At 43.9% G+C, this 27,209-nt stretch overlaps 2 protein-coding genes across 3 annotated transcripts in view; one reads left to right on the top strand and one right to left on the bottom strand.

Annotated features, from left to right (window-relative positions):
• TBC1D7 (TBC1 domain family, member 7) overlaps window positions 1-19,119 on the top strand; it is a 54,566-nt gene extending 35,447 nt beyond the window's left edge. Inside the window, exon 10 of the mRNA XM_012734134.1 lies at window positions 18,876-19,119. The gene's annotated coding sequence lies outside the window, so the exon portion shown is untranslated. The remainder of the gene's footprint in view (window positions 1-18,875) is intronic.
• The window catches only part of PHACTR1 (phosphatase and actin regulator 1), a 531,128-nt gene continuing 508,915 nt past the window's right edge, over window positions 4,997-27,209 (bottom strand). For both annotated transcript variants that reach the window (XM_012734131.1, XM_012734130.1), the window contains 5 exons: window positions 19,126-19,181; window positions 14,716-14,777; window positions 10,555-10,695; window positions 8,275-8,351; window positions 4,997-7,436 (listed from right to left, as the gene is read on the bottom strand). In XM_012734131.1, the coding sequence (XP_012589585.1) occupies window positions 7,421-7,436; window positions 8,275-8,351; window positions 10,555-10,695; window positions 14,716-14,777; window positions 19,126-19,181 (352 nt within the window). In that variant the 3' untranslated portion in view covers window positions 4,997-7,420. The remainder of the gene's footprint in view (window positions 7,437-8,274; window positions 8,352-10,554; window positions 10,696-14,715; window positions 14,778-19,125; window positions 19,182-27,209) is intronic.

The following is a 27,209-nucleotide window of genomic DNA, read 5'->3' as shown; positions in this document are numbered from 1 at the left end:
TAGGGGCTCTGAAATCACAGGCCTTGTAAAGACGCAGCCTCCCATAGACCCCATGCCCACTAAATTAAGTGTCGGCCACAGCCGTAATTAGAGCAGACCCTATGTATCTGGCTCTCTTCCCCATTCTGTCCTATTACGGAAGTAGGAGTGATATCACTGTGAAGGAGACACTGAGACTAAGGCACAGAGATCACGAGTCTCTGTTGTGGAGGAGAAGAGAAATGGGTGTCTGAAGTAAGCATGGAAGTTGCTTATCACATCCTGGAAGAATCAGTTAGATTCTGCTTTTTGAAATAAACATTTTTGGATTGATGACATGGAAAGAGCAGAATCCCTTTTTACCAAGTAGCACTTAGGTACGGGACTGGGTGCTGCCCACAAGTTAGCTGTGTCTCCTTGCTAGTGCCAGGCAGCACACTTTTCCTGCATTCACCATGACTGTAGAGGGGGACCATGTCATGCCAGGACCTTGTTCAACACTATTTTTTCTCCAGCAAGTTACAAATACTGTCTGTCTCTTGGTCATAAGAGGTCCCAGCGTGAAAGCCTGCCTCCTCACGGACAGCAGTGCAAGGGTGGGACCAGGGAATGCTATGTTAAGGAAATGGCTTTTCCTCAGGAGAAATTGAAGAGATGTCCTGCCCTGTGGTTCTTGTCAGAAGATGGTGTTATCACTTAAGATGGGCAACTGGGATCACTGGGTGGAAACTGAGAAAATGAACTCTAGAGGTCAAGTGTTGCAGGTGTTGGCAAAGCAGGGAGTTAAGAGTAATGCTTTCAGATCAGTCAGTTTGGAAGCCACAGACATGTTGCGAATAAAAATGATGCTGAGAGGAGTAGTACAGTGCAAGGTGTGGAAGAGAGCTGTGTATCTGGGAGCTGCAAGATCCCAGACAACTGGAATTAGAAGCAAGTTGCCATATATCAGGCACCAGAGAACAACTCTTGTTCATACTGTGTATTCTGCATGCAGAACTCTGCTCCTCAGTAGAGTTCTGAGGTTACTCTGAAGTCGCTTAGGTGCTCAGTGTCCAAAACCCCATGTTCATCCAGATTGTCCCTGAAGCATGACCATGTCAGCAGCCACCTGCAGGCTCTCGAGCCACATACACCCCACAGGAGTGTGCCCCAGGCCACAAAACTGGCATCTTGCAGTTTGGAGTCTTATGATTGGGACAGTGAGAGCTGCTGACAGAGCTGGAGAGTGGCAAGAGTAGGTCTCTGGGTCAGTGACCCCGGCAGAGGATTGGGCAGAAGCCTAGGCAAGGAGGCCATGACTGCAGTCACCCAGGAAGTAGAGAGACTTTAATAAAAGAGCAGTGAAATGGCTTCTAGAACTAACTGATAAGTATTCATGGTCTGCTAGAAGTGGAAAGAAGTAATGTCATTCACTTAAAAAACAAACTAGAGTGGAGGAGCAAGATTGGGGCAGGGGGTTTGAAACTAAGGAAACAAACCTGGACCATACTGAGTGTGCACTGTGTGAACTGCATGCCAAACATCAGAGCCAGTGTTGCGTGAAGCCTGACTCTGGCAGACACTTTCTATCTACTGTGTTATTTCCTCTTAAGAACCCTGTATATAGGTGCAATTAGTCCCATTTTACAGGTGAGGAAGGTGAAGTACAGTAAGATTTAACTTGCCCAAAATTTCACAGCTAGTAAAGGTGAGAGCAAGTTTGAGTCTAGGACATCTGTGCTCAGTGCCTGATCACTGAACAGCCATGCTTTGTAACTGCAAATCTGAGCCAGGAACTCAGAGCCAAGTGAGCAACACTGTACGTATGGTGTCTTCTGAGCCAGGGCATGCTTAGACTCCACAGCGAGCTCAGTGGGAGCTTTCTTGGGCACTGCAGAGGACAGCAGACTGTGTCTTCAACATCACTGCTTAAGGCCTACTGGGTGCTTTGTCCAGAAGAGCAGGGTCAGGAGGACACAGGGTGTTGTGGTTGACAGCAGATTGGGACGAGTCCCCACGGCAGGTCGCAGTGCCAACATGCTCCCCAGGGGCCCATCCCAGGCAGGGGGTATAGGTGGCACATGACAGACCTGTAGGTGATCTGAAGGGATCTGAACCTTCTCCTTGAGACAGTCCAGAAGCACTTACTAAATTTTTCACTTCCCCAGTATAGTGTGAGCAGGAAAACAGTTTTCTCACTGTTTCCCCTTCCAGAGGTGCCTAGCAGATAACATGTAGTTTTGTGTGGAGAAAGGTAAATAAGATGTAGCATTCTTGTATAGTTCACCTGTGGGGAATATACTTGTGTCAGTTAGGTCTAACCTTGACCCTGTTCCAGCTTTTTCTATAAAAATTAATAAGGCTCTTCTAGGAGAGCCTCTCACTGACTTCTCACTGGCACCTCCTGGGCTACTGATGCGGTCATGGTGCTAGGGGCCACTACTGCTGGACGCTGCCACTGTTCCTGCCACTGCCACCAGTGCTGCTGCTCTTTCTGCCTTTGCTACCAGGGCTGAGGAACTCTGGGGGAGCCCAGGGGACAGAGATTCCCAGGCTGCCCGAGGGGCCTGCCTCCACCACAGCCAGTGCAGGGCAACTGGGTTGGGCTGCTCCTGCAAGGCCAGCTGGAAAGAGAATGCTATTGCTACCTGGATCTCCTATTGCTGTGTAAATACTTGTTCTTGCTCCCCACATGTGAGCTCGTGACCTGCATTCTCATCTGCTGTCATCGGAACCCTACCCCCAGGTTCTACTACCTCAGGGTAGCTGAAGCCCTACCCCCAGGAAATAAGTGCAGTGTTTTAAAAATTCAGATAAACCCAATCAGAGAAAGTTGATGCCCTGAAGGACATTAGAGGACATCTAATTCCACACCCCCACTTTCCATATTAGGACAAAACTGCCCAAGCTATATGTATAGGCCGCTTTTGTTGAGAATGTCAAACCCTCCTTCACTTGGGAGGGTGGTGGTGCTTCTAACCCTCTTACATGACAGAGCCTCCAGGAGTGGGGGTGGGACCCATGTGTGGTCCACCAGAGTGGCTCTCCCTGCCCTTTTCCTCCTTCAGATAACTACAATTAAACTCTGCAAGTCAGCCTTTCTAAGATTGGACCTGTATGGAAGTGCAAGGGTCAGAATGAGAGAAAAACTCGGCCTGCAACTTGAAGCCTTTCAGTAAACCACTGCCCTCTTGCTGTGGCTACTCCAGCTCCAGTATCCCTGGGACTGCAGAGAAGAGATCTTGCCACAGATGCTGATGCGATGCTTCAGGATGCTAAGCCAATTGGGGCTTTGCTCGACAAAGAAATAATCAACAGTGCACATGGTCACTTCGATTTTCTGAGGCTTAGATTGCCAGGCAAAGGAAAAGCAGCTCCCTGTGTTATCTGAAATCTGTGCTCCTTAGGAGTATGCCTCCTGGACCAGTATCTCAGGTCCCACAGAACTACTGCACTTTACCAATGCTGAGTCTTGGGAGGGTGGCAAAGGGGGAGTATTACTTCCTTGCATGGCCAGACCAGGGCCATATTCTCCAGTTACTTCACCTTCCTGAAATGCAGTCAGTAAGCAAGTCAGGATGAGAAGGTTAAACAATAAGCTTTTTGTTTTACAGGAAAAATACCCAGGAGTCTTAAGAAAGGAGACAGACCTAAGTACTCACAGAATAAGGCGGTCTGGGGCTCTTGTTTGGTGACAATGGCACCCCAAAGATTCTCCAACTCTCACCTCAGATTGCCTCATATTGAACAGTAACCAGGTGACTGGGTGACTTATATTCATGATTCCAGATTATTAAGATGACAATCCATTGGGCAATGGAAATGTTAGAAAGAAAAAAATACTCGCATACAAAAGTAGCCACAAGTAAAGTAGCCATAGCAAGCGGGCAGTGGTTTACTAAAAAGTCATCTAGAAAGTGAATTTGTGTGTAGCAGTTCTACCTTCTTTCCCCACATGCTACCAGATACACAAAGGTCTCCAGTAGCTGACCTACCCCATTCCCTCCAACCTTCTTCCTGAGCCAGACTGTGTTTTGTTTGTTTGTTTTTAATAAATAATATACTAATTTATTTTTACATTATTTTGTGCCTTTTTCCATTTCAGTTGTAATCCCCTCACCAAATCACCCATGTGGCATCACCATAGTCCAAGGCATTTCCCTCCCTCCACTGTGTTTTGATCCCATTCTCCACTCTACCCCATAAAATGTCTCTGATCCAGAGACATTTTGGTAGTTCCTGTGGTTGACAAAACACACAGGAGTCAAGGAAGCGGGTTTTTTTTTTAAGTTTTTTTTTTTTTTTTTTTGGTTTTTAAAGAAACTGCATACATCATCGGAGACAATAATTTAAGTACCATGCAGTTTCTGTATGTACAAAACCTAGGCCATAGAGTTCAGGTGACTTAGTTGTCTATGTACATTGTCTTCCTCATACAGCCATCATCTAGTACATTAGAATACGGAAGGCGCTCCTCTACAAACACAAACTATGTACAGACACCCGGGAAGCGGCTGGGAAAGCAACCGGTGTAGGGAAGTAACAGACCAAGGGCAAAAAAAGTCACTGAAGGTGACCTTCACCCACTAGCTGTGCACAGGGAGAGCCGGAAATTCCATTCATCAAAGCACACATCACGATTTTCATTCGGCAAATATAAATACACGTTCAGAAGCAGGAGAAAAAATAAACTCAGAGGTTTTCATCACATCTACTGTCACGTTGTTTGGTTTCTCTAATCTGACATAAAGGCTAACGTTTTAGAAGTTTTACAAGGCTTGGAGGGCCTCTGGAGAGGGCTAGCTGAGCAAGTTTAAAGAGCAGGTGGGTGGGCGGCAGTCTCTTCCTTCAACCATTGGCATGGAGCGGTCAGGCAAAAGTCTAATTGCTAGAGGGCAACATTTCAATTTGAGAAATTTCACACCTTTCCTTTCATGCTAAACCCAATGACAGGAGGTTCAGCTGGAAATAAGCCTTTACTTGAAAACTGCAGAGAAGGGATACATTTGAATGCACCCAGTTCATTTACTTGTTATTGTTTTCCTAATTAATGTCAAATTGTCACCTTGGAAAGTCAAAAGCATTTTTCAGGTGTTATAACAATGTGGCAGAAAAAGAAATTTGGATTGATTTCTATCAACCTCAGAACGTCAAGAAGGGAGAGAGCCAGCAGAGGGCCGACTCTTGGGCCACTGAGTCAGCTGAGCCATGAAAAATGGGCTTGAAAGAACCCATCTTGAAAGTGAGCTTCTTGTGGCTAGAAGTTGCACCCCTAACTCCATGCAAGTGGCTTCTGGAGAAGGGTGCCTTGCAGGAAGACAGGTGGATACTGTTTGATTTCTTCCATGCACAAAGTGGGCTGCTAACAATAGGGCACTTCAGGCAGAAAACCTGGACTGCTGGCTGGCTGGCTGCAAGGAGGCTGAGTTGGGTGTCAAGTTCCTAGGGAATCTGAAAGCCCAGAACCAAGGCCTGCAGAGAGCCACTAGCCTTTGTGGAAGAAGCCAGGCGATGGAATGTGTTTCCTAAAGACTGAGCCAGGGTCCCAGAAGCTGCACGTAGCACAGCTGCAAGATAGAGGACGCTCAGACTCTACCCCTGGCTAGGCGGGCACCACTGCCTAGGATATAATGCCCACTGTCAGGAGGTCAAACAAAAGAAGCCTAATCTTTCATCAGACTATTTACACATTCAAATGTCAGTAAGCCTTTCAGGAATTGTTTACAGCCACACTGAAGTCCCGACCACATTTTCCCTGAACAAAACTACTCAGGGCAGTAACTATGCAGATTCAACATTCAAAGAAAAAAAGGAACCAGGGATGGTGGCCTCCTGGGGCAGGGCAGGGTGTGCTCTATGCAGGTGGTATGAGGAAAGCATAGAGCAGCTTTGCAATGGCTGCTGGGCACTGCCTGAACTGCCCTGAGCTCTCCCCAGGTATGCACAGCTCCTGAGTGATGCTGGCCACAGGAGTGAGAATGCCCACAGAAAATTAAATGGCCTCACCTGGTTTAGGTGGGGACTGTTAACACTTTTTGTGAAGGCCAAGTTGACATCTTTAAATCCTGGGCATGCGTGGGGAGCAGGCCATCACCCACAGAGGTGGCGCTCACTGAGACCACTCCAGTAGTTCAGGCAGAGCCTGGCAACTGAGAGCCTGTGAACTCCATCAGGAAGAAAAGCAGAAGGGGCAGTAATGGGCCTCATAAGGAGAGCCGTTGCCCTATCAACGAAGCACTATTTTCCTGTGGTCCCAAGTGGGAAGGACAGTTACAGAGAGATCTTCGGTCACCCTCACAGCATCAAGAGGGAGAGGAAGGACACCCACAGATAAACAGGCCTAGTGAGGTCGAGCATAGGCAAGCCTAGTGGGTGTGTGCCCATTCTGGCACAGGCTGAACTTGGGCTGTTCAGAGTAACTCCTCAGTGCAAAGAAAGGAGATGAGGAGGCCAGCCCAGTGGTTCTGGGGTACCAGAGTATCTGTGACTAGAAAGCCAGTATGATAGGGTATCTCTGGCCTCCCATACTCAGAGGTTATTCACCTCCAAGCCAAACCATCACCAGCCCTGGACCAAGGGGAGAAAAGAAGCGTCAACCGAACAATTGTTTGCCCTACTATAAACTCTCAGTAGGTCTTTCCGCTCAAGTGCATGAATTCAAATTCCCAAGAGTACCTTCGCAGTCTGTGATATTGGCTTTTTTTTTTTTTAACATGGATAGTGTAGTAAATTTGAACTGAGCAGATGACAGTGTCCTCCTTTTAAACCAGAGCTTCCAGAAAGATAGCTCATTTGGATTGAGGGGACTGGATGGTGCTCAGTGCCTGTCACAGAACCTGGAGTAAACATATTCTCAGGACCAACAGCCCACCAGAGACTACCCCAGAAAAGGCCCTTCCCTTCTGTCCACAACACAAGAAGGAAAGGTGGTCGGGGCAACTGAGAACAGTGTTCCCTCTTAGCAACCTCCTCAGGGGCCCTCAAACCAGATGACAAATCTGTAACCCATGCATCTGGCCAAGTCTAAAAGGCCAACCAGATCTTTGTATGGTCACCCCCAGGCCAAACCCAACACCTCAGCTTTCTTTGGACTCTGGTGACAAGTGCCTTCAAGAAGAAGTTCACTGGAGTCTAAATGCATGTGTTGCCTGCAAGCCTGCCCTGCAAGGCCCAGGACGCTTTGAGTGTGGGAGTCTTCAGGGAGGCGCAGCTTGGTGCCTCAGTCTTGCTCCATAGGACATGATTCATAATCAGCGGTGGTGCCAGCAGCTCTGTCCACTGAACAGTAGACAGATAGAATCCTGATTGTGTTTCCTTTAATTTCTCTTCTTCTCAAAAAAAAAAAAAAAGGCAGTTCCAAAGATTTAAATGGTAATGGGGAGGTGTGAATAAATACCAGCACTTATGGTTCTTATAAATTTATGTTTTGAAGACAGCATAGCACTCAGGAAGAACTTGACTGTTAAGGTCGGTGAAACCTAGGAAAACAAATAATTAAAACAAGATCAAAGCACTGCTACAGATGTAGAATTCAACAATCCCAGCCTTCTGTTCTCAGATTTTGTTTCTGATAGTAACAGTGAAGCTTCCATCTCTAACCAGAGACTGAAGTCCTCACAAAGTCCTCAAGTACTTAGATTCAAGCGCTATCCCTTTGCTTTGGGAGCAACTGAGCCCTGAATTCCATCCTGGATCTCACTAGATAGATCGTAGGTTCCATGTCTCAGCCTGGCCTCAGCAACTTCATGGAGAATCCAGCCAAAAATCAGAGGCCAGGCACTAGATTCTTGAATGTTCTCTTACCCTAAATGACCACCAGAGCAGAGGACTCATTGAGGATGGGTCAAAGGCTCTGTCATGAATTAGTCAGATGAACTTTCAGTCCCTCCCAGCTTCAGTGTCACCAAATACTATCACCTCAGACAGCCTGTGAGAGCCATATGGAATCACAGATATGAATCCATTGGCAGATCCCAAGTAGAACTTGGATTTTCCTCAACTTAGGCTTCTTTTGCCTGTCTGTTAATTTTGTCTTCAGCTTCAGTTTTCATGGAAAACTACTTTGTGGCAATTGGTGTTTGAGCACTTATCAAACTTATCTTAAGTTTAAATTAAAAACTAGTCTTTCAGCAGGGCATGCAAACTTAGTAGGCCAGTAAATTTCCTTCCCCAAATTTTAGTGGCCACAGTGAAACAAATTTCAAGTTAGTCTTGTTCCCTCCACACTGCTTATGATCCAGAAATTTATAGGATCATTTAGTTTGCAAATACTACAACTTGAGGTGGGGAAAGGGAAAATAAAATATCAATACCGACCTTGTTAAATGTCTACTCAATTCGTGAACTTCCATTTCAGTGCTTTTAAATTCATTGAGTTCCTTTCGAATGGCAGCCTGAAAAGGAAAGAAGCTCATGAACATAAAGAGGAAGCAGAAAGGAAGGAGTTGACATGTTCTTTTATATCTTAATAATATACATTTTCTTCAGCAATATCAGATTTTTGGATCTATATGGATTCTTTCACTGGAAGGAAAAAAACAGTCCTTTGAGCTATATCCTTTGAACCTACAAAAAATCCTCTTTTCCCCTAGATCAAAATTATCTAAAATGTAAATGATTCTATTTGGATACATCCCAGATTCTCTTGTCTATTCCATCTGAGCACAGATAGCCAGGGCCACCTGCCTCACACACCTGGGGTCCCAAGAAAGCATTAAAAAACCAAACTCTCATCTCACTCAGGTCAGCAGTCTAACCCCATCACAGACAGTGATGACTCAGAATGGATTCTAGAGAGATGGGGCAAATCCCCCAACAAAATTAAGGAAATAGGCAATGGTCAAGCTCCCCCTTTTTTCTTTGATTTATACATTCTTCACTCTTGCAAGTTTATCAACTCAGTGATCAATAGTATGCTCTGAATAACTGCAAATATTCATAGCCTGAATAACCTCATTTTCCCAGCATTGGGCCTGGATGGGGCTAAGGTGGGCAGGGTGGGGGAGGTTGGAGTTTGGCTGTGTAATCTGATTACAAAGGGAGGTTAAGTGGCTTGACATGGAAGAGTGTCATGGGTTGGAGACAATCTCCCTTCTTTAGAGGTTGAAATTTTAAAATGTGTCCTTTTGCACAGTTTTTATAACATGTGCTTGATGGGAATTTTAAGGCACTGGATCTGAGCAGCCCCATACCCCCATTGAAGCAAAGTGCACTGGGGTTTAAATGCCTGGTCTCAGCTTCAGGGAACTGCTTCCTGTTCTGTCCCACAGCTACTCAAAACTCAGGCTTGCTTGTGGAGACAGCCTGTGCTCTCGCGCACATTTGCAGATGATTGGGAACTAGTAACCTCAGTGAAAGTGTAAGCAAAGAAGAACAAGGGTCAGGCCCCAAGCAAAGAAGAACAAGGGCCAGGCCCCTTTCTTGGTTGAGTTTAGAGGAAACAGCTGCCTGGGGCACTGGTGGGTCTTTCCTTGCTGTGTAAGGGTGGGTTCCTGGGGTTGCTCACTACCAGTTCCTGTGTAGGGAAAAGAGAAGTGCTGTGTTGAAGAGGGCAGACTTGTTCATTCATTGGGATCTGCACTGTTGCCCCAACATGCAGAGGCATTTCTGGGAGCTCTATCTACTCTGATCACATTAGTCCTGTCCACCCTCATGTTTGCCACCACTCCTGTATGCAAGCAGAGTCTGGGCTGTCCATGACCTTTTTTTGGACCAAGTGAAAGTGTAGGAAGCTACTGGCTCTGGGGAGGGGTGGGGCAAAGTTGGCCCCAGGGTCTCCCCATTGGCATTTGCACATTGGACATACTCATTATTATGTATATATATGTATACATATACATATACACAAATGTATACATATACACACACATGTATATATATATATATGTAAAATGGCAATTATTTTCCCAGGCCCTCATGGTGACTAGACTGGAATCATAAAGGATTGGCAAGCAGAGGTTCATTTAGATACATGGTAGAAAAGATGGATATGATTTTTTTTTTTTATCATTTGTATCATTGCTTTTCTTACAAAACAAATGCAACTTCAGAGTACTATTATTCTTCCCAAATCAATGATGTGGTTCAGCATAAGAAGCAATGATTTATAGTCCCTATGATTTGTGTCCTGTTTCTCCCATCAGGACTACAAGAGCCACACACAGTGATTTTGTTTGCTTTGGCTTTACAGATCCCACCTGGGTTTAAGGACAAGCCTTTATGCAGAGGGATCTGTGGCAGGCATAGGGCTTGGGGCTAGAAATGCAGGTGCCTGATGAGAGCTATTCTGTTTCTCTGGGCTAGGCACACCTTGCTGCTTTCTTCCTCTTGTAAAACAGGCAAGAACTTTGTCTGTCTTGTGCCTTCTCTGTAGTAGTGAAGGGTGAGTTCAGTCCTGCCTGAGGATCATCTGGAGACTTGTGGAAAGGTGTTAGGGAACAGCATTCCCAGACTGCTCAGGGGCACCTGGCAGCCCATTATTGAGACTGCACCATGGCTTTGCTGCTGGTCTCAGTACAGGCTTGCCAGCCACAAGAAATGACATACAGGGTAGGATAGAGCCTGCAGACCCACTCCCCCTCCTCAGCTCTCGCTCACTTTGTCAGCAGCAGTGAGGCGGGTCCACGGTTTGTCAGCCCTGCGGTCGTAGTCCTGAGCGTCGGCCACCTCCACATAGTCGCTAAAACGGATAAGGATCTTCCTTTCCCGAAGTTCTTCCACTGTGGGTCTCTGGCTGAGCTTTAAGGAGGGAAAGTGAAGGGCCCAGTCAATCAGAGATCACAACCCTAGAATTGTAGCTATAGAATGAGGTCTAGAGGAGTATCACACCCACAGTACAGGGCAATGCTGAGGGAACCCGGGACTCCTGATGGCTAGACCTGCAACTCTTCCAGGACTCTCAGAGATCTAACACCAGTTGCCCTTGAGCCACATCTAGGCCTGTCAAGAGAGACAGCCAACCTGTCTTAATAACATTGCACGCTTAATCTCTACAAGCAGTTTTATCTCTGGTGGTTGCCTGTTGTGCTTTTCCCACATCTGTCCTACCTCTCCTATCAGGGGGCAGGAGGTTTTTACACTGATTCCACCTTATTTTGGATTTGTGACTGCACAATGGTATGGACTCATGTGTCAAATTTAATGTTTTTTGCAAGATGGATTGGCTACACTTATGTATGTTGTGTGTATATGTATGTCTTAGAAACACAAGAAATGCTAAATGCAAAACAGTCCACAAATTCAGGAATATGCAGGAATGGGGAAAACATTGATTTATGAAATCAGAGGATCCTGATCCACAAGAAGTTCAAATGAGGTCAGTCCACAAATGTAGCACTAGGTTGAGTATATGCTAGGAAGACTTGGGGAAGGCCCTTGGGATGGGTTTATGATAAAGAATGAAATCAGCAAAAGGAGATTCTATTTACCTTGGGGCTTCATAGCACCTTACCTTTATATTTTAACAACATAAGGCTGACATTTCAATTATTCCTGTCAGTAGGTTTATTTCTTCTGGAGCAACACAGATGCTATTTAAAATGTTGTCAGTTCATACTTAACTGATATTATTTAAGAGCATATTTTCCTCCAAGCCCTAGCCCTAGACTGTATTTAATTCTGGTAATAGAAAATGCAATCAGATAGACTCTTCTCACAGAGGTCTATAACACAAACATATACAAGTGAATTCAAAACACCCTGGCTGTTTTGATCCTTATCATACATCTGCCGTGTACCTTTGGCTGGTGCCAGCATATTCCAACTTGCTGCCACCTGGCCTAACAAGGAAGAGCAGATTCTGATGACAACCTGTGTGGCATTAAATCTTTGGGTGATGAGTACTGATAGGCTCTGCACATGACTGAGGCAAGCAGCTTGAAATCCCTCTTGGCCAATGGTGGGAACATCTGGGGACTGATCCAGTGGCCTTAATTGCATATTGTTCCCACTCAGAATGGCTCCAGTGTGATTGGAGATGGTTCTGCTTTTCTGCAGACCTCCTTTTCCCAGGTGTCCTATTACAGGACAACAACAGATCTCCCAAGCTCCATGGCTAGGAATGCTTGACTAAAAATGGCAACCACCATGACTTCAAAATATGTTCATCAAAATGTGCATAGAAGGAGCTTCTGCACTATTATTAAACTATATCCTCATATTTAATATATGCCACATTTAGCTCCCAGATAGGAACTTCTACTCAAAATCCAGTTTGTAGGTCCTTGCACTAGCCAGGTTTACCCTGGGGTGTTGGGCACATAGTTTTATTTCTGAGTGTGCCAGCACATGAGAGAAGTGTTGCTTCAATCTATGGCATCAACAACATCATTTTCAAATGAAACACTACAAAGAAAGGAAATTAAACTCAAATATTACTATTAATACAAGCTGACCTGAGTGTCTTTCTCCTACTGTCCTTCTCCCCCTCCCCACTCATTGCCCATTTATATAGCTAGCATTTATTTAAATGACAATTCTCTTCTATCAGCGTCAGTTACTGTGCCTTCTGTATTGAGAAATTCTGGGGCTGAGGTAAGTAACTGAAAAGCAGCCACATCACTGGCATCTGGTCTTGGTGTGATAAAGGTTCTTAAGGAAAACAACTTACCTGGAGCCAGGAGCTGATATGCACTCCCTACCTGCTGGCAGGCTCAACCTCTCAAGCCACTTCCATTTCAATCCAGATGCAAAAGCTGCCCCATCTGTCCCTTTACATTATCCCTTCACTCAAGCTCATTATTTTTAATTCCCCAAGCCAGTCCCAGTGGAGGATAAATGCTGAAATTAAATGACAAATTTCCTGGGGGAAAAGAAGTAGTAGGGGAGGAGAGGAAGCATTTTTCTTATCTTGGAAAAGTGAAAAAAAAAAAAAAAAAGACAATGCCCTCAAGTGGCAGATCTCCTGAATGTTACCCATTCAGGATATAGGATTAAATGCATGTCTAAATATTTCCCTATTACTGTGGGAACTTGGATTATTCTGTGTCTCAGCTAGTCTGTGTCTTTGCCTTGATTGTTGGGTGTGCTGATTATTCTGTGCTTTCACCCAGAATATGAAAAGGAAAAATTTGATATAAGGAAACACTCAGTACAAAAGTCCTGGCATGAAGATCTATGTATGCTGAAAACGTTACACTTAGAGTAACAAAAACACAGAGGATCCCTTGACACGCTCCCTCATTTCCCAGCCTTGGCTGGGTCCAGCTGGTGACATGTCCACCACATGCATTCCCCATTTGCCTACTTGGTTATTTTATTATTATTATTGTTTTTTAAATCTTCTACATGAATCAAGACTGCCCATGGAGCTGGGTTGTACCTTCCTGCTATAGTCCCTGTAGGCTTCTCAATGCTCTGCAGATGGACTCAGCACCACATATATAATGATACATATTACTAGTTTCTGGTAAGATACTCTAAAATTTAGGGGAATATTTTGGGCCCAGAAATCAATTCCAGTGAGCTTTATGGAAATCGGATTTGACTTTTTTTTTTCCTCTGAATGTCTAGACCTTCCTGTATCAGAATTGAGGCTTGATGGTCAGGTTCTATTTGATGTCCTTGTAACTTCAAGGACACACTTAGAACCAGCTAACACATCTCCCCATGTCTCTTTTACTACCGGGTCTCAGGAAAGAGTGGGTTCTGCATCCAAACACTGGTTGGGCTTAAGCCTAGAAGAGTCAGACATCAACCAAGGGCAGGCTTTCATTAAAAACTACTTCTTGTTCTAGTCTCCCCATCAATGGACACCAGCTGTACTGACCTTCAGGGACTCCTTTACCCTATGCTTGTCATTGGGATGCTATTTGGCTTGTCTAGCTGTTTAGGATGCTCTTAAGGGAGAGAAAGTGTTAGGAATACACATAGCTTAGTAATTGGTATGTTTTTAGGATCTTTGGAATTTTTTTTTTTGCACAATATTTTAAGGGAGAAAATACATTAATAAACCTTTTGAAAATAATTTTAATGGATGTCTTAACTGTCTCTGAGATGAGTATTGTTCTCTCAAGATGGTCACAGAAAGAGGCTGAAAACCACTCTAGTCCCACAGAGGTAGTATTATCTCTCATGTGTCATCAGTTAATTAAACTTCTCAACATCATCCAAGAATAGCTCCAAAAATTTTATCCATTAAGAAGACCACTCATAAATAACTAGATCCACTTGGACCTATAATGCATTGCTAGGTCCAAGATTGGGGGTGTTTAATATATCTATAAACATTTTAGCTGTAAGACAGCAATGTGCTTTTCAAACACTGTCATTAAATTTATCAGTACTTCTGGACCTTTCCTTAATTCATTCATTCAAATTGGACTTAACATAATAAAGTCAAGCGGTTCTTTTAAGTTAATGGATAAGAAATAGTATGGAGGAGACAAAGCTTATGCTTTTCTAGCATAATAACCATTATTTTTGATCTACTGATTTGGATTAATGAGTTTCCAATTGTTTGATGGAGTGATAGTGAATTTTTAAATACAAAATAATCAATGTAAGTGAAAATATATAATGACATGAAATCAAGTTGCTTGGGGCATAGGTAGGTGTCACAAAATCAAGCAACAAAGACCAGCCAAAAGAATGGAGGGATCTGAAGCTGGGTTGATCACTATTCCCTGAAGAGGTCCTGCAAAGTCTGGAAGGGCCCAAGCCTGGACACCTGAGGAGGGCATGTCCTGAGGCTACCAGAGAGCTCCGGGTGAGGCTCACCCACCTCCCTACCCAGGCCCTATCCGTGGAGTACTGGCTTACCTTTCGAGTTAGTCTCCTCTTGATTTCTCTTTTCTCCTCCTGTTCTTCTTGTTCATTCCGAGCTGAAAGAAACATTTGAGATGCTTCTTAAATGCTGGTCAAAAGTGTTGTGTACAAGTACAGCCTCTGAACCTTTGAAGACTGGTGCAGGAATCTCAGATGGGGAGAGTGAGCTCCTGTCCCTTCTCTGGCTGCCCTTGTGCCAGACTGCCTAACCTGTTTCAACTGAGCAGGTTGACCTTTTTGTCTGCCATTGTCACATGGGGTTTCGAGTCTCCAGGCAAGCATAATGGGCACAGAAGGTAGGTTCACAGAACAAGCAGATAGGTTCTATAAGAGTGGGTGATGTACCATTAGCAGTGACTCAGGCATCTGGGTGAAGTGACAAGACTTAGGCCTCACAGTGACTGAAACAAGCTCATTGTGACATGTGCTGTGGGATGGAACAGAAAACAGGCCCGAGGGAGTGCCTGGTACCTACTGCAGAAAAGGAAGAGCTAACTAAGGACAACTACAAGGTTGGCTACCTGAAGAGGAAGTTTAAAATGCTCACCTTTTGCAAGCCCTGTTTCCATTAATTCTTTGAATCTTCCAAGAAGTCCATTGAGTATGTGTGAGGCCAGAGTCTGAGAAACAACTGCCTGCATTTGGACTTTTAAGGAGCATCTAAGGAGAGTAGACTGTAGAGGCTAAATGTTCTCAATGTGACATGTGAGGTGTTTTATTCATCAGATGTCTAAGGAACTACAGGGAAGAGGGTTGGAGAAATGTAACAGGTATTTGTGAGGCAGAGAATTGGGCAGACTCTTTCTTAACTTAAATGAATGAACTTGGGAACATCACTTTCCCTGTAGCCCTGGGCATAGGAGCTTGGGTATAAGCATACTATCTGACTCATAGTAAATCATGACAGACAACCTTTGTCAAAGGAGGCCTTTGATTCTCAACTGCTAGATTTAGAATGGGTAAAAGGAGTCTGTTTCAATCTGACCTTGGTACCTGGTGAATTAAGAGACCCTGGGTATTTATTTTTCTCATTTTTTAAATCACTGTGGTTAAATTAGGTTTCAATAGCCTAATTAACATATGGTGTTAGTGCACATTTGCTTCTGAGTTATCTTGGTTTAGGAGGATATAGCCCTTTGCATAAAAGTGGACTTTCCTTTGCCAGTCCTATTGCAGCAACCATAATTATACAGCAAACTCACTTGGAAGGTGTCAACACCTTCCACTCCAGGAACAATGGCAATTTACAGTAGAACTTAAGCCCATCAGCAACACCCCCAGGAGCACAATCTGGCCACTAGGACTGCCTGTGGGGAGCAGGATTTGTGTGGGGCAGCACAAGAAATGCCCACACCTGCAGTGGGTCAAGATCACCATCATTCCACACCAAGCCCCACAAGAGTGCACTTTCCTTTGGATTTAAAGATCTTATTTCTTTCTCAGAATTTTCTTTAAAAAATGCCAATTTTGCTTGAGTAAAATCTTATTAGTCAGCCATTGCTACTTTAGTGTGAATTAATCCACTAGACATAAATAGGAGGTAGACCACTGGATTCAGAGGAAGGGAAACCCCTCATAACTACGTGAGGGAAGATGGAAGAAAGTCCAATGGTGATAGCCCAGCAGGCATCTAGGGGCCTTGGATTAACAGGGTCACAGATTAGGGCCATGAGGGGTCAGAGGTGTGAAAGTCCAAGGGAATTAAGTGACTGATCACACAGACTGATCACACACAACTAATAAGTTATTTTTCCTTGTTAGAACTTGCTACCTCTTTCCCCTGTTGAATTTGGTGTCAGCCCCCCCTCATTACCAATTACAGGCTTCAGACTCTAGTAGGGGCCTCCTCAGCCTCTTCCAACCCGTCATGATTGGCTTTCTAGGACAGAACATGGAGCCTCGTGCATCTCTTGGGTCCCTCTGAGGTGCGGGGCCATAAGAGACAGAATCTATACCTTTAGTTCAAAGCCATTGACAAACCGTGGGTTTCTCAGGCAGAGGGTACCAGGAAAACCCCATTAGGCAACTGGGAAGACAGGCCAGCAGGACCTACAACATCAGTAGCTGCTGCACTGTCAGAGTGCACTTATTATGTGCTCATGTGCTGCTCTGGCGCTGGGCAGGCTGGGACAGGCAGTCAGGCCCAGACTCCAAACTCACAACTGGCTGCGCCCCCTCTCCAGCACTCCCAGAGAGATGATTCCTCAAATGATCTCGCCTGGAAATGAGTTCTAGAACAAATTCTTTGAGGGTGTTTCTTATACCCCTCATCCTGTCTTGTTTAAAAATATGAATAAATAAAAAACGAAGAAAAATGTATTTAGGAAAACAAAGTTCCAGGATGCAGGGATAAAATAAGAACCAATGGAAAAATTAAGTTCATTTCCACAAAGTTTGTAACCAGAAATAACAAGTTGTTAGATTCTGGCCAACCATTTCTTCATCCTGCAGTTTTAGAGCAGGACAAGAAGGAAGGGAGCAGGATTAATGGCAGCATGAGATCCATTTCAAAAGCTTCTTTCCTCTCTAGAATCCTAGTCTCCAGACTTGCCAAACACAAGTAACTATCCCGGAGATTAGAGTTTCTTGCTGGATGGCAATAAAAACCGAGCACCCAGACGATTCCACTAGCCTCGCAGGGCTCTGTGGAAGTCAGAAGAGGCAGTCTGGCCTTCAGGAAGGCAGAGGTGAGCTGGGGAGTAGAGGTGTTTTCTTTCCCAAACCCTTGTTGAGAGCATTATTTTCGAAACCTGAAAGAACCCCAAGATTTTTAGCTTCAGTTTGGAAGTCAGGTAGAAGATCACAATTATGGCCTAACAAATAAATTGTAGAGTCCTACAGAGGACAACAGATCCATTTAGGGAAGTGCATGGGGGTGAAGAAGGACAAGGAGAAACATACTTCCCAATTTTTGATTTTAGAAATTGACAGCTTTCTGCTTTTTTTTTTTTTTTTTCCTCCAACGATGGAAAGTGTGTAATGGATGAGGTATCTATCAGATTGGGACAGGAAGGGAGACATCATAGAGGCCTGTTTCTCTGAACACAGAAATCATCTGAAAAGTTCTAAATTCTGTATGGTATAGTATATTAAACAGTACAAATAAAGGCATATTTAACTTATATGAAGTTACCAAAAAGAATATGAAGTTTACAAATAAAAGGGCACTTTTTGGTTAGCAAAAAACAGATACACAAGTTCAGAGAGACCTAGGAGATAGGTGAGACTGGCTAAGGCCAATCCCGAAAATACTAGCCCCTGAGTTGGGCTGGGCTGGAGCAGGGACCCTGGATGCAGATGTGGGCAAACACTAGGTAGGAGCTGCCTTCCCCACCTCTCTCCCAGCAAACCATCAGTGTTGGCCAAGTCAAGAATCCGAGGAGGGATGTAGACAAGTTAGTTCAGAGTAAGTGGAAGTACCCAGTCGCTTGTTCACACACGTGAGGCTTCCTGTGACGAGAACATGTGTGCATGTGTGTGAATGTGCATATGCCTTCTTATAAGTATCCCTATGAACCTCTGCAGAGAATACATCTCTCATTTCTGGAGAGAAATTAGAAGGGGATATGTACACATGTGGGGAAAGAGTTGGGAATTAAGCTCAAAATATTTGTTGAGCATCTTAAAGAAAGTGTTAGTGAGAGCAGTAGTAGTGAACAGAAAGGTGCTGTCTTTTAATTACTTAATACCTCCCACTAACTTGAGGTACACGGGTGTCCATGAGATAGATACTTGATTTCTGTGTGTATACATATTTATGTGTGTATTCATATGTAAACACCAAGTTGACTTATCTATTTCAATATTTATACCCTGCATCTCTGTGTCATTTGTTTTTTCCGCCCTGGCCACATTGACACAAGATTTCCTAGAATGAGAGCATTAGGCAGTCATATCTCAGGCCAGGGCTGAAGGCCTGAGATGAGTGTGAAGCATTTCATTTGGAAATGCTCTCTTATACTTTAATGTTCAGAGGAAGGGGGAACTTCATCAACAGCAGCCTGCTGCAATAACGAGTCATGTGTTCTGGTTCATGCTACAAACTATCATTTCCCTTACTTTAGCCATTAATATTTAAATTTTAGGTCAATTATGGTCTGAAGATAAACTTAATTTTCCTCAAAATCATTTTATATGATGTTCTCTCATTCTAGTTTTTCAGCTTTTTCAACTCAGTAAAGAGAAGGTCTCTGCAGCCTGTGAGCTTCCAGTGAGCCAAGCAGATCAGACCCCGACTTCTCCATGGGAAGGTTAGCACAAATCTCACACAGCGATAAAGCTTCAATACCAGAGAGGTTCACAATCATATCCACATATTTCCTCCCAGGCACAGAGAGAAACCCTGTGGCCTACAATTAAATAACAACCAAAGCACCACAAAACACCACTGGCTCCGTCACTTACGTTTCAAAATGTTCCTCTGCTCCAATTCCTCTGCAGTTGGCCTCTGGCTCAGTCGCCTGCGGAAAAGATCCAGGAAAAGTTTTTGGACCATTTCATACCCTGTGGGGGTCATTAATTTCCCTGGTCCTTGTGGAGACATGAGGCCGAGTTAGGGGCTGCAGTGCTTGCTCCATCCTGTGCTTTGAAAGACTGACTCTCACAACCACTGCCTCCTCAGTTCCTCAATTTCAACCCCAGGAAGAGCACTGAGCAGCGAGTCACGCAAGCTGACCCTCTGACTTCCTCCCTCTGCTGGCCCCTCCCAAGCCCTGCTCCTCCGGTGCCTCCAGGCAAGTGGACAGAAATGTAGTTAGGAATCTTCCCCTCACAGAGGTCTCTTTCTTTCCTGTGGACTGTGGCCTCTGTCTTTCCCTCCTGACCCTGTGGCTAGAGGTTGCAGACCCAGTTGGTGCAGACCCAGTCAGAACTAAAGAAGTGCATGGCCCTGGGGCACATGAGAGAGGTGTCTTGTCCACAGAGAACAATAGCTGCTCTTCTTCTCGTCCCCACCCATCACCACTAGGACCTCACTAGACATGGAATGACAAATGAATGGGAACAGAAGTGACACCCCTGTCACTGGGCACATAATTCAGCCATAACAGGGTATAAAATTGAGATAATGCAACAGTGGAGAGGGCAGGGTGGGCACCTCACTGTGGTAGAGAATGAGAAGGCATCAAAGAACAGCCTCCTAGAGTCACAGAAATGATCGGCTTAACACAATGGCCTCAGCCCTCACAAAGACGTTTGACATTCTTAAAAATCAATGAAGAACCCTGCAATTATTCAGCATTCTGTTTCAGCAACTGGGATGAGGTGTGTGAGGTGGGAAAATTGGGGAAGGCATTATAGGCTTCTCAAATCCTCTGTAGGGATCTAAGTAGAAAAGTCTGCTTTTTTAATATTAAATTTATAGTCCCTCCCCACATGTCTGTATCATGAAATCTAAAGAGAGAACCTAGAAAAACATAGAAATCCATGGAGTTGCCAAGTGTAAATATTTCAAGTGAATGTCATTTGTGTTTCTCTTTATTGCCCCAGTATCATTACCTTACATGCTATAGACAGAGGAAGGATTTTTTTTTTTTAGATTTATTTATCTATGGATACAAAACTGAGTTACAGGCCAGAAGTGCAGGGGTGGTAAGAGGATTCACCCAAGACAGAGTGGAGAGCAGAACAGGCAGATCAACAAAGTACACTGCTGAGGGAAGCTAGCTGGAAAGACAGGAGAGATCTGCTGTGCTATGTGGGTCAGCTCCCTGTGTTGCGGTTTAACCCATTGTGCCACCAGGGAGGGCCCAAGAAGAAGGATTTTTGGTCAGTCACATCTCTTCTGGAAAATCTATGGCACCCTGGAAATTGTGGAAATTGTATCCTAAAGTTTCTTAAGTTTATAAGAACATTTCACATTTAATTGTCATATCCATTGTCCTCTTGAAACCTGTCATTAAGGCATGATTCACAAGGGACAGCTAGCATTTGGAAATGCACAATACTGGAAGTGGAGTTGGCAATTTTTTATCCTCTCTAAAACAGCATTCTTACAGTATCGGAGGAAGCTCAAAGTCACATGAAGGAGCAAACTTGTATCTCTGGTCTGGAACGCAGCTACTTACTCCACTTGGAAGCTGTTTCTTAGAGGCTCTGCCTCAACTATTTATTTCCCCAAAGAATACTTGTTTCCATTATAGGCCAGCCCCCCACGTGGGACCATCTAGTAAAACTTGGATGTTAAATGAAGTTAGGGCTTTGGAGGGCACTGAAGTTTGGGCACTGAACAAGCCCTCCAGGTACAAGGGAACTTGTACCTCAGAAGCAGGGCCAGAGTTTGGAGTCTCGAGTCCAGAAGTGTCTGTAGAATGTTTAGTCACTGGCTGGTGCCTAGTTGCCCTCGATTCCCACACCAGCTGGCCTTTATGTCATTTGCTGTATGGGTCATGTTTGGAGAGGACACAACAATGTGCAAAATATAAGCAGAGAAAATTCTGTTACTAACCACTTGGCAGCCTTATGTTCAAAAAGGTCAAATGCTCTGTTTGTTTTATTTCTCTAGAAAGGGGCTGAGAACACCAAGAATAATAACAGTGGTAAAATGTAGCTGTCACACTCTCTCAGGAAGGAGATGCACTATAATTATTTGATTTTGAAAATGAAACTAGGTAGGAAATTGGCATGAAGACATCATAATAATAGGGCACTGGAGCGAGGGTGCCTGGGGAACCTGGGCTCTAGCTACACTCTACTCTGGACCTACTTACCTTGTGTGGGTATTTCTTTTCTCTGCAAATAAGAACCAGTCATTTAATAAACTAATGATTTAATATGCAGGTATGGGTCTTTCTTGTGTGCTAATTCATTCACTCACAGCAACTCTTACATGTAGCACCACCATCATTTCTGTTGTATAAACAGGCACAGTAAGTGGTATGTTTTAGCCCAGGTTACCCATCTCACTAGTGATAGAGACAAGACCTGAACCTAGACTGTCAGTCTCTCTAGTAAGAATACATTTTTGTAAATTGAGAACTTTATTCATATATTTAATTTTAAATATTTATTTATTTATGCATACAAGGACTGCAGTAAAAGCCAGAGGTGTGGGGGCTAAGAGGATTCATCAGAGACAGAAGGGGGAGAGAGACCTACTGAAATGCACTGCTGAGGGGAGCAGTGGGCGAGACAGTTCAGCTCACTGGCAGGGGAATTGAACTCATGCTACAGTGGCTGAGGATAGCTTCATATAGTGCTGTGCTTTATTCCCTTGTGCCACCAGGGATGGTCCTAGTCAGAATACACTTAACCAGTCCACATCACCATAAAATAGTTTAAAACAATAGAAACTTATTAGCTTACAGTTCTGGAAGTCAGAAGACTGAAATATATATATAGCAGAAGGCTGAACTCAAGGTACCAACACAACATTCTTTCTAGAAGGAGAGAAGAATCTATTCCCTTGACTTTTTCCACATCTAGAGGCTCCCTGCCTTTCTGGTCCCTTTCTACCTCTTCAAAGCCTGACGTGCAGCAACTGCCAATCTCTCTCTGCCTTGAACCTCTTGTCTCCCCCGTACGAGAAAGCCTATGATCACATAGGGCCCACCTAAAATAATACAGGATAATCTCCTCCTCTCAAGATCCTTAAGTTAATGGCAGCTGCAAAGTACTTTTTACCAGGAAAGGTTACATGTCTTGAGTTTTGGGGATTAACATATGGACCTCTAGTCAGAGAGTGCAAACTGATGGATGGATTTGACTCTACAGGTTTTCCATAACATGCCCAGGGATTACAGACTTTTTCTACCTGTCTTTATAAGGGTGTGATGGCTCCATTTTGCCACTTCCTTGGGTGTTACACATGAGCCCAGTGAGATGTCTTCCTTTCTTTCTTTCTTTCTAATCACTCCTAGTTTCTATGGGCTTCTGAGTTTGAGACCCCTGGATGAGCTCATCAAGCCCTAAGAATCTTTCCCACCAATCTACCACATAGATACAGAGTCCCATTGTGGGTATTTGTGGAGGCATGCATTAAAATGTATTGTTGGGCCCTCCCTGGTGGTACAGCGGGTTAAAGCACAGCATTAAGAAGCTAAAACCACTTCCGCATTTTAAGGTTTATCTTGTGCAGAAGTTCTGGTTAATAGATCACTGACCAGCAGAACACAGAGCCTATATTCAAAAAGCAGTCAATTTTATAAATAATTCTAAGGAACTGATAGCTCCAAGTAGAGATGACTTCTGAATGCACAGTAGCTCTACCCTGCAGTAGCTTTTACCAGTAAAGTAATTGTGTCTGGCTCTCCCTGGTGGCACAAGTTAAAGCTCAGCACTATGAGGCTGTCTGTAGCCACTGCAGCACGGGTTCAATGCCCCATGGTCCAGCAGACCTCTTCTGTCTCCTGAAGTGGTAGCAGTTGTGAAGGGCTAAATGAGGTAGAAGGCCTCTCAGGGTCCTGCCAAGAAAGGTGGGCAGGGATCCACGGACAGAGGCCCAACCTTCTTCAATGGGAAGAGGGTCAGCTCTTGGCTGTGGCAGGAGGGAGGGAAGGGTCAAGTGTGTTGGGGGTCAATTTTCTTTAAAAAAAAAATTAGCAAATGCATCTGATTCAGACTAACATTAAATTAATTTTTTTTTTCCATTTATATGCTAGATGACAAGGGAAACCTCTCAGAAGTTTAACCTTTTATTTGAAATAAATATCCAAAGTAAGATTTTCTTTTTTTTTTAAAGATTTATTTACTTATGCATACAGAATTGGGGTACAGGCCAGGGGTGCAGGAGCAATGAGAGGATTCACCAGAGGCAGAGTAGATTGCGAAGTATACTACTGAAAGGAGCAGTGGGTGGGTCAGGAGAGGTCTGCTGTGCCATGTGGGTCAGCTCCCTGGCAGAGCTGTTGCCAGTTTCATGGGACTTACACCACCAGGGAGGGTTCCAAAGTAAGATCACTTTTCAAGTGATCTACTTGGATAACTTTGCTATTATATATTTATATATTTACGTACTATATATTTATATATTTGTTTCCATGCTTCAAATTATTTCTTCTTCATCATGGACCAGAACTAAATTATTTCCACTTACTGTGAACTGAAAACTCAAATTCCCTGTTTAAATGCCTTCTGTCTTCTGTCACAATCTATGAACCTCATATTCTCTTTCAAAACATAAGAATTGATCTTTTTTTTTTTTTTAAATCTGTCTGAGCTACTCTATATTAGTGACCATAACAAGTAATCAGGTAAACAAATGCAAGAGAAGAACGAAATAAACCAAAAAAAAAAAAAAAAAAAGCACTCCAATGTTGGCATTAGAGAAAGAAAGGTACTCTAGAGAAGGAAGTGGAAATGGTTTAAGTATATGCAAGGCAAGGAGCATTGTTTTGTTCATTACATCATCTCTGCAGAGAAGTGACAAAACCTTGTAGGCTTTGCTGGTTTGACACATGGATGCAACAAAGACTGGTCCTTCTGCATAGAGCTATTGAGTCTCTGCAGGCTGCAGAAAAGCAAGGTCAGTTTTCATTAGCATTCATAACAGTTTATTGTGTTGAGGTCCCTCGTTTTAAAGTGTGGGTTTCTGAAACTGCATCTGCATTTCAAGAAAAAAAAAAAACGGAATTAATTTTGGTTTCCTGCATCTCAGCCCAGCAAGTGAGAGGAAACTGCATTTTCATTTTCTTTCTTTTTTAAGGTATACATTTATACATTTTAAAATTTTATATATATTTTTTACACCTTTCTTTATTTTGTACATTTTTTCATCTCAGTTGTAATTCCTGTGAACTTCCCACCACCACTTCACCCATGTGCCATCGCCATAGTCCCATGTGCTCTTCCTGCACCAGTTTTGATCCTGTTCCCCTCTCCTCCCCAATAGGATGCTTTTTTAAATAGATGGAAGGCATACATGGACAAACCAAGGTCCTCTCACTTAAAACAGGAGATGAGGACTCCTCAACAGCCAATCAAACACAGAGTCCAAGCCATTGCTCATCCCCTGCCACCACTGTCACTTGGGTAAAGCAGGTCATCAGCCCCCTCTCTTGTTGCCACCAGCTGAGCCCACTCTGATGCCCCCATCCTAAAAGACTGGTCTTTCTAAGCATTAAATATGATCCAGTCCTGCTGGAAAACTGCATGGCTTCCCAGTGACAGAAGGAGGGAGTCAAAGGTTCTTCAAGATTTTGTTAAGACTCTCTATATTGTTCTTCAGACACAGCCATCTCTTCTCAGCTCCTTTCAGATCTACATGTTATTCTTTAGACATGAATATCCCCCCTTCCTTTTATCTAGCTGTATAATCCTGAGGATAAAAGTTTAAACCTTAAATACCACTTCACTTCCTGTTTTTACTAACCTCTTGGTTCAGGTGCTGGTTATACCTTCTTCGTCACCATCTTGACCTGTGAGCCCTAGGACGTAAGTCCTGTAGTGTGGACACATCTGCCCACTCACCATCAGGGCCAGATGACTTGAACTCAGAGGGCCCCAGGTCTGGGGTTTAATGCTTCTCTCATTTTGAAAATTTTGGTAAGTTTGATCAGGAAGTTCTGACTGGTTCACCAGCAGTGGCTGGCACAGAAATTAAAGGAGAAATTCTGGTAAGGAAAAATTCGGGGCTGTTATCAGTGGGGACCTGGTGGGTACAGGCCAGGATTGCTGCTAACTATCATAAAGCATACAAAAGCAGACCCTACAGCAAAGACCAATCCACTCCAAAGCATTGGTGCTACAATGTTGAGAAACCCTGCCCTATAGAGTCTGTTCTTGTCCAAGTTACTGATGATTTAATTGTGAAGTTGAGTGGTGTTTGGAAAGCTCTCATTCTCCTTGATCTTTCTCAGATCGGGACCCAGGTCCCTGTATCCTAGCCTGTTTCTACTACCAACAAGAGGTTGTGTGGTATACCAGGTGCTGCACCTGTCTGCAGCCACGTTTCACTTTGATTAATAGCCATAACAACATCAGGACTGCATGCTGCATCAGCATGTTAAGAAGACCTGATGAGAACAAGATGTGGAAGTCCCTTTAAAACTAAGTATATGGTGGCCCTCCCTGGTGGTGCAGTGGGTTAAAGCACAGCACTGAGAAGCTAAAGTCACTTCCGCATGAGTTCGATTCCCGCCTGCCCCGGAGGTGACCACATGGCGCGGCAGACCTCTCCTGACCCGCCCGCTGCTCCCCTCCGCAGTGTACTTCATTGATCTGCCTGTTCTGCTCCCCACTCTGTCTCTGGTGAAGCCTCTCACTGCCCCTGAGCCTCTGGCCTGTACCCCAGTTCTGTATGTACAAATAAATAAATCTTTAAAAAAAAAAAAAAAAGAACCTAAGTATATGGGCTCTCCCTGGTGACACAACTGGTTAAAACACCACATTATGAAGCTCTCCAAAGCCACTGCAGCACAAGTTCAATCCCCTGCCAGGGAGCTGACTCACATGGCACGGCAGACCTCTCCAGGCCCACCCACTGCTCCTCTCAGCAGTGTATTTCAGTCAATCTGCCTGTTCTTTTCCCCACTCTATCTCTGGTGAATCTTCTCAGCCATGACACCTCTGGCCTGTACCCCAGCTCTGTAAGCATAAATAAATAAATCTTTTAAAACTAAGTATAAAGCATGAATTGTTATTTTTGGTAATTTGAAAAAAATGCTCCTTACCTCAAATAGTTAAAAGAGTTACTTTTTTTTTTTTTTAAGATTTATTTATTTATGGGGTATAGGCCAGCAGTGAGAGGATTCACCAGAGAAAGAGTGGGGAGCAGAACAGGCACTATAGGTACACTGCAGAGGGGAACAGCGGGTGAGACAGGAGAGGTCTGCTGCACCATGTGGTCAGCTCCTGGGCAGGGGTCAAACTAGCACTGAAGTGGCTGCAGCTAGCTTGCAGTGCTGCATTTTAATCTGTTATGCCACCAGAGAGGGCTCTAAAAGGGTTACTCTTAAGAAGGTAATGTTCTTGACTTTATCCTCTGGAAGCTGTGGTACCTAAGTGATGTGCCACGGCTAAGGAAAGGCTTATGAGATACTAATCAGGGAAGACATTGAAATAACACTGGTGGAGTTGGACTGCAGTCAGTTTGGAAATAATAGTGGGACTGTGTGTTTCTGGGTATAAAGCCCATTAAAAAAAAAAAGCAAGTGTATAAAAGTAGAGTGCATACAGTGTAATTAGGATACTAGATAGAAAACCCAATATTTGCAATCAGGAATTTTGAAAGAGCAGCTAAGTTGTTATAATGGACATCAAGATAGTTAATGAAGATGGTAAGCAATGAGCATCTCATTTCAAGACGCCCATCCTTACATGAAGAATCAATAAAAACAAATGTTGACACAACATGGTGTCAGAAGATAAGGATGAAAGGTCCAACAGTCTAATACTTTAAAATGAGTGGGAGACTTAGTCCCTTAAGCTTAATTTCATCTCTCTACACAAGTTCACCCATCCACCTGTCCATTATATACTAGCACCAGACAATGCTCTAGATCTTAAATTAGAGCCAAGTATAAAAAATTAATTAAATCAGGGCCCTTCCTAGT

Source organism: Condylura cristata, unplaced genomic scaffold, assembly GCF_000260355.1.
Source record: "Condylura cristata isolate star-nosed mole 26May11 unplaced genomic scaffold, ConCri1.0 scaffold00046, whole genome shotgun sequence".
Taxonomy (NCBI): Eukaryota; Metazoa; Chordata; class Mammalia; order Eulipotyphla; family Talpidae; genus Condylura; species Condylura cristata.
This window is presented reverse-complemented; position numbering and strand designations above follow the sequence as displayed.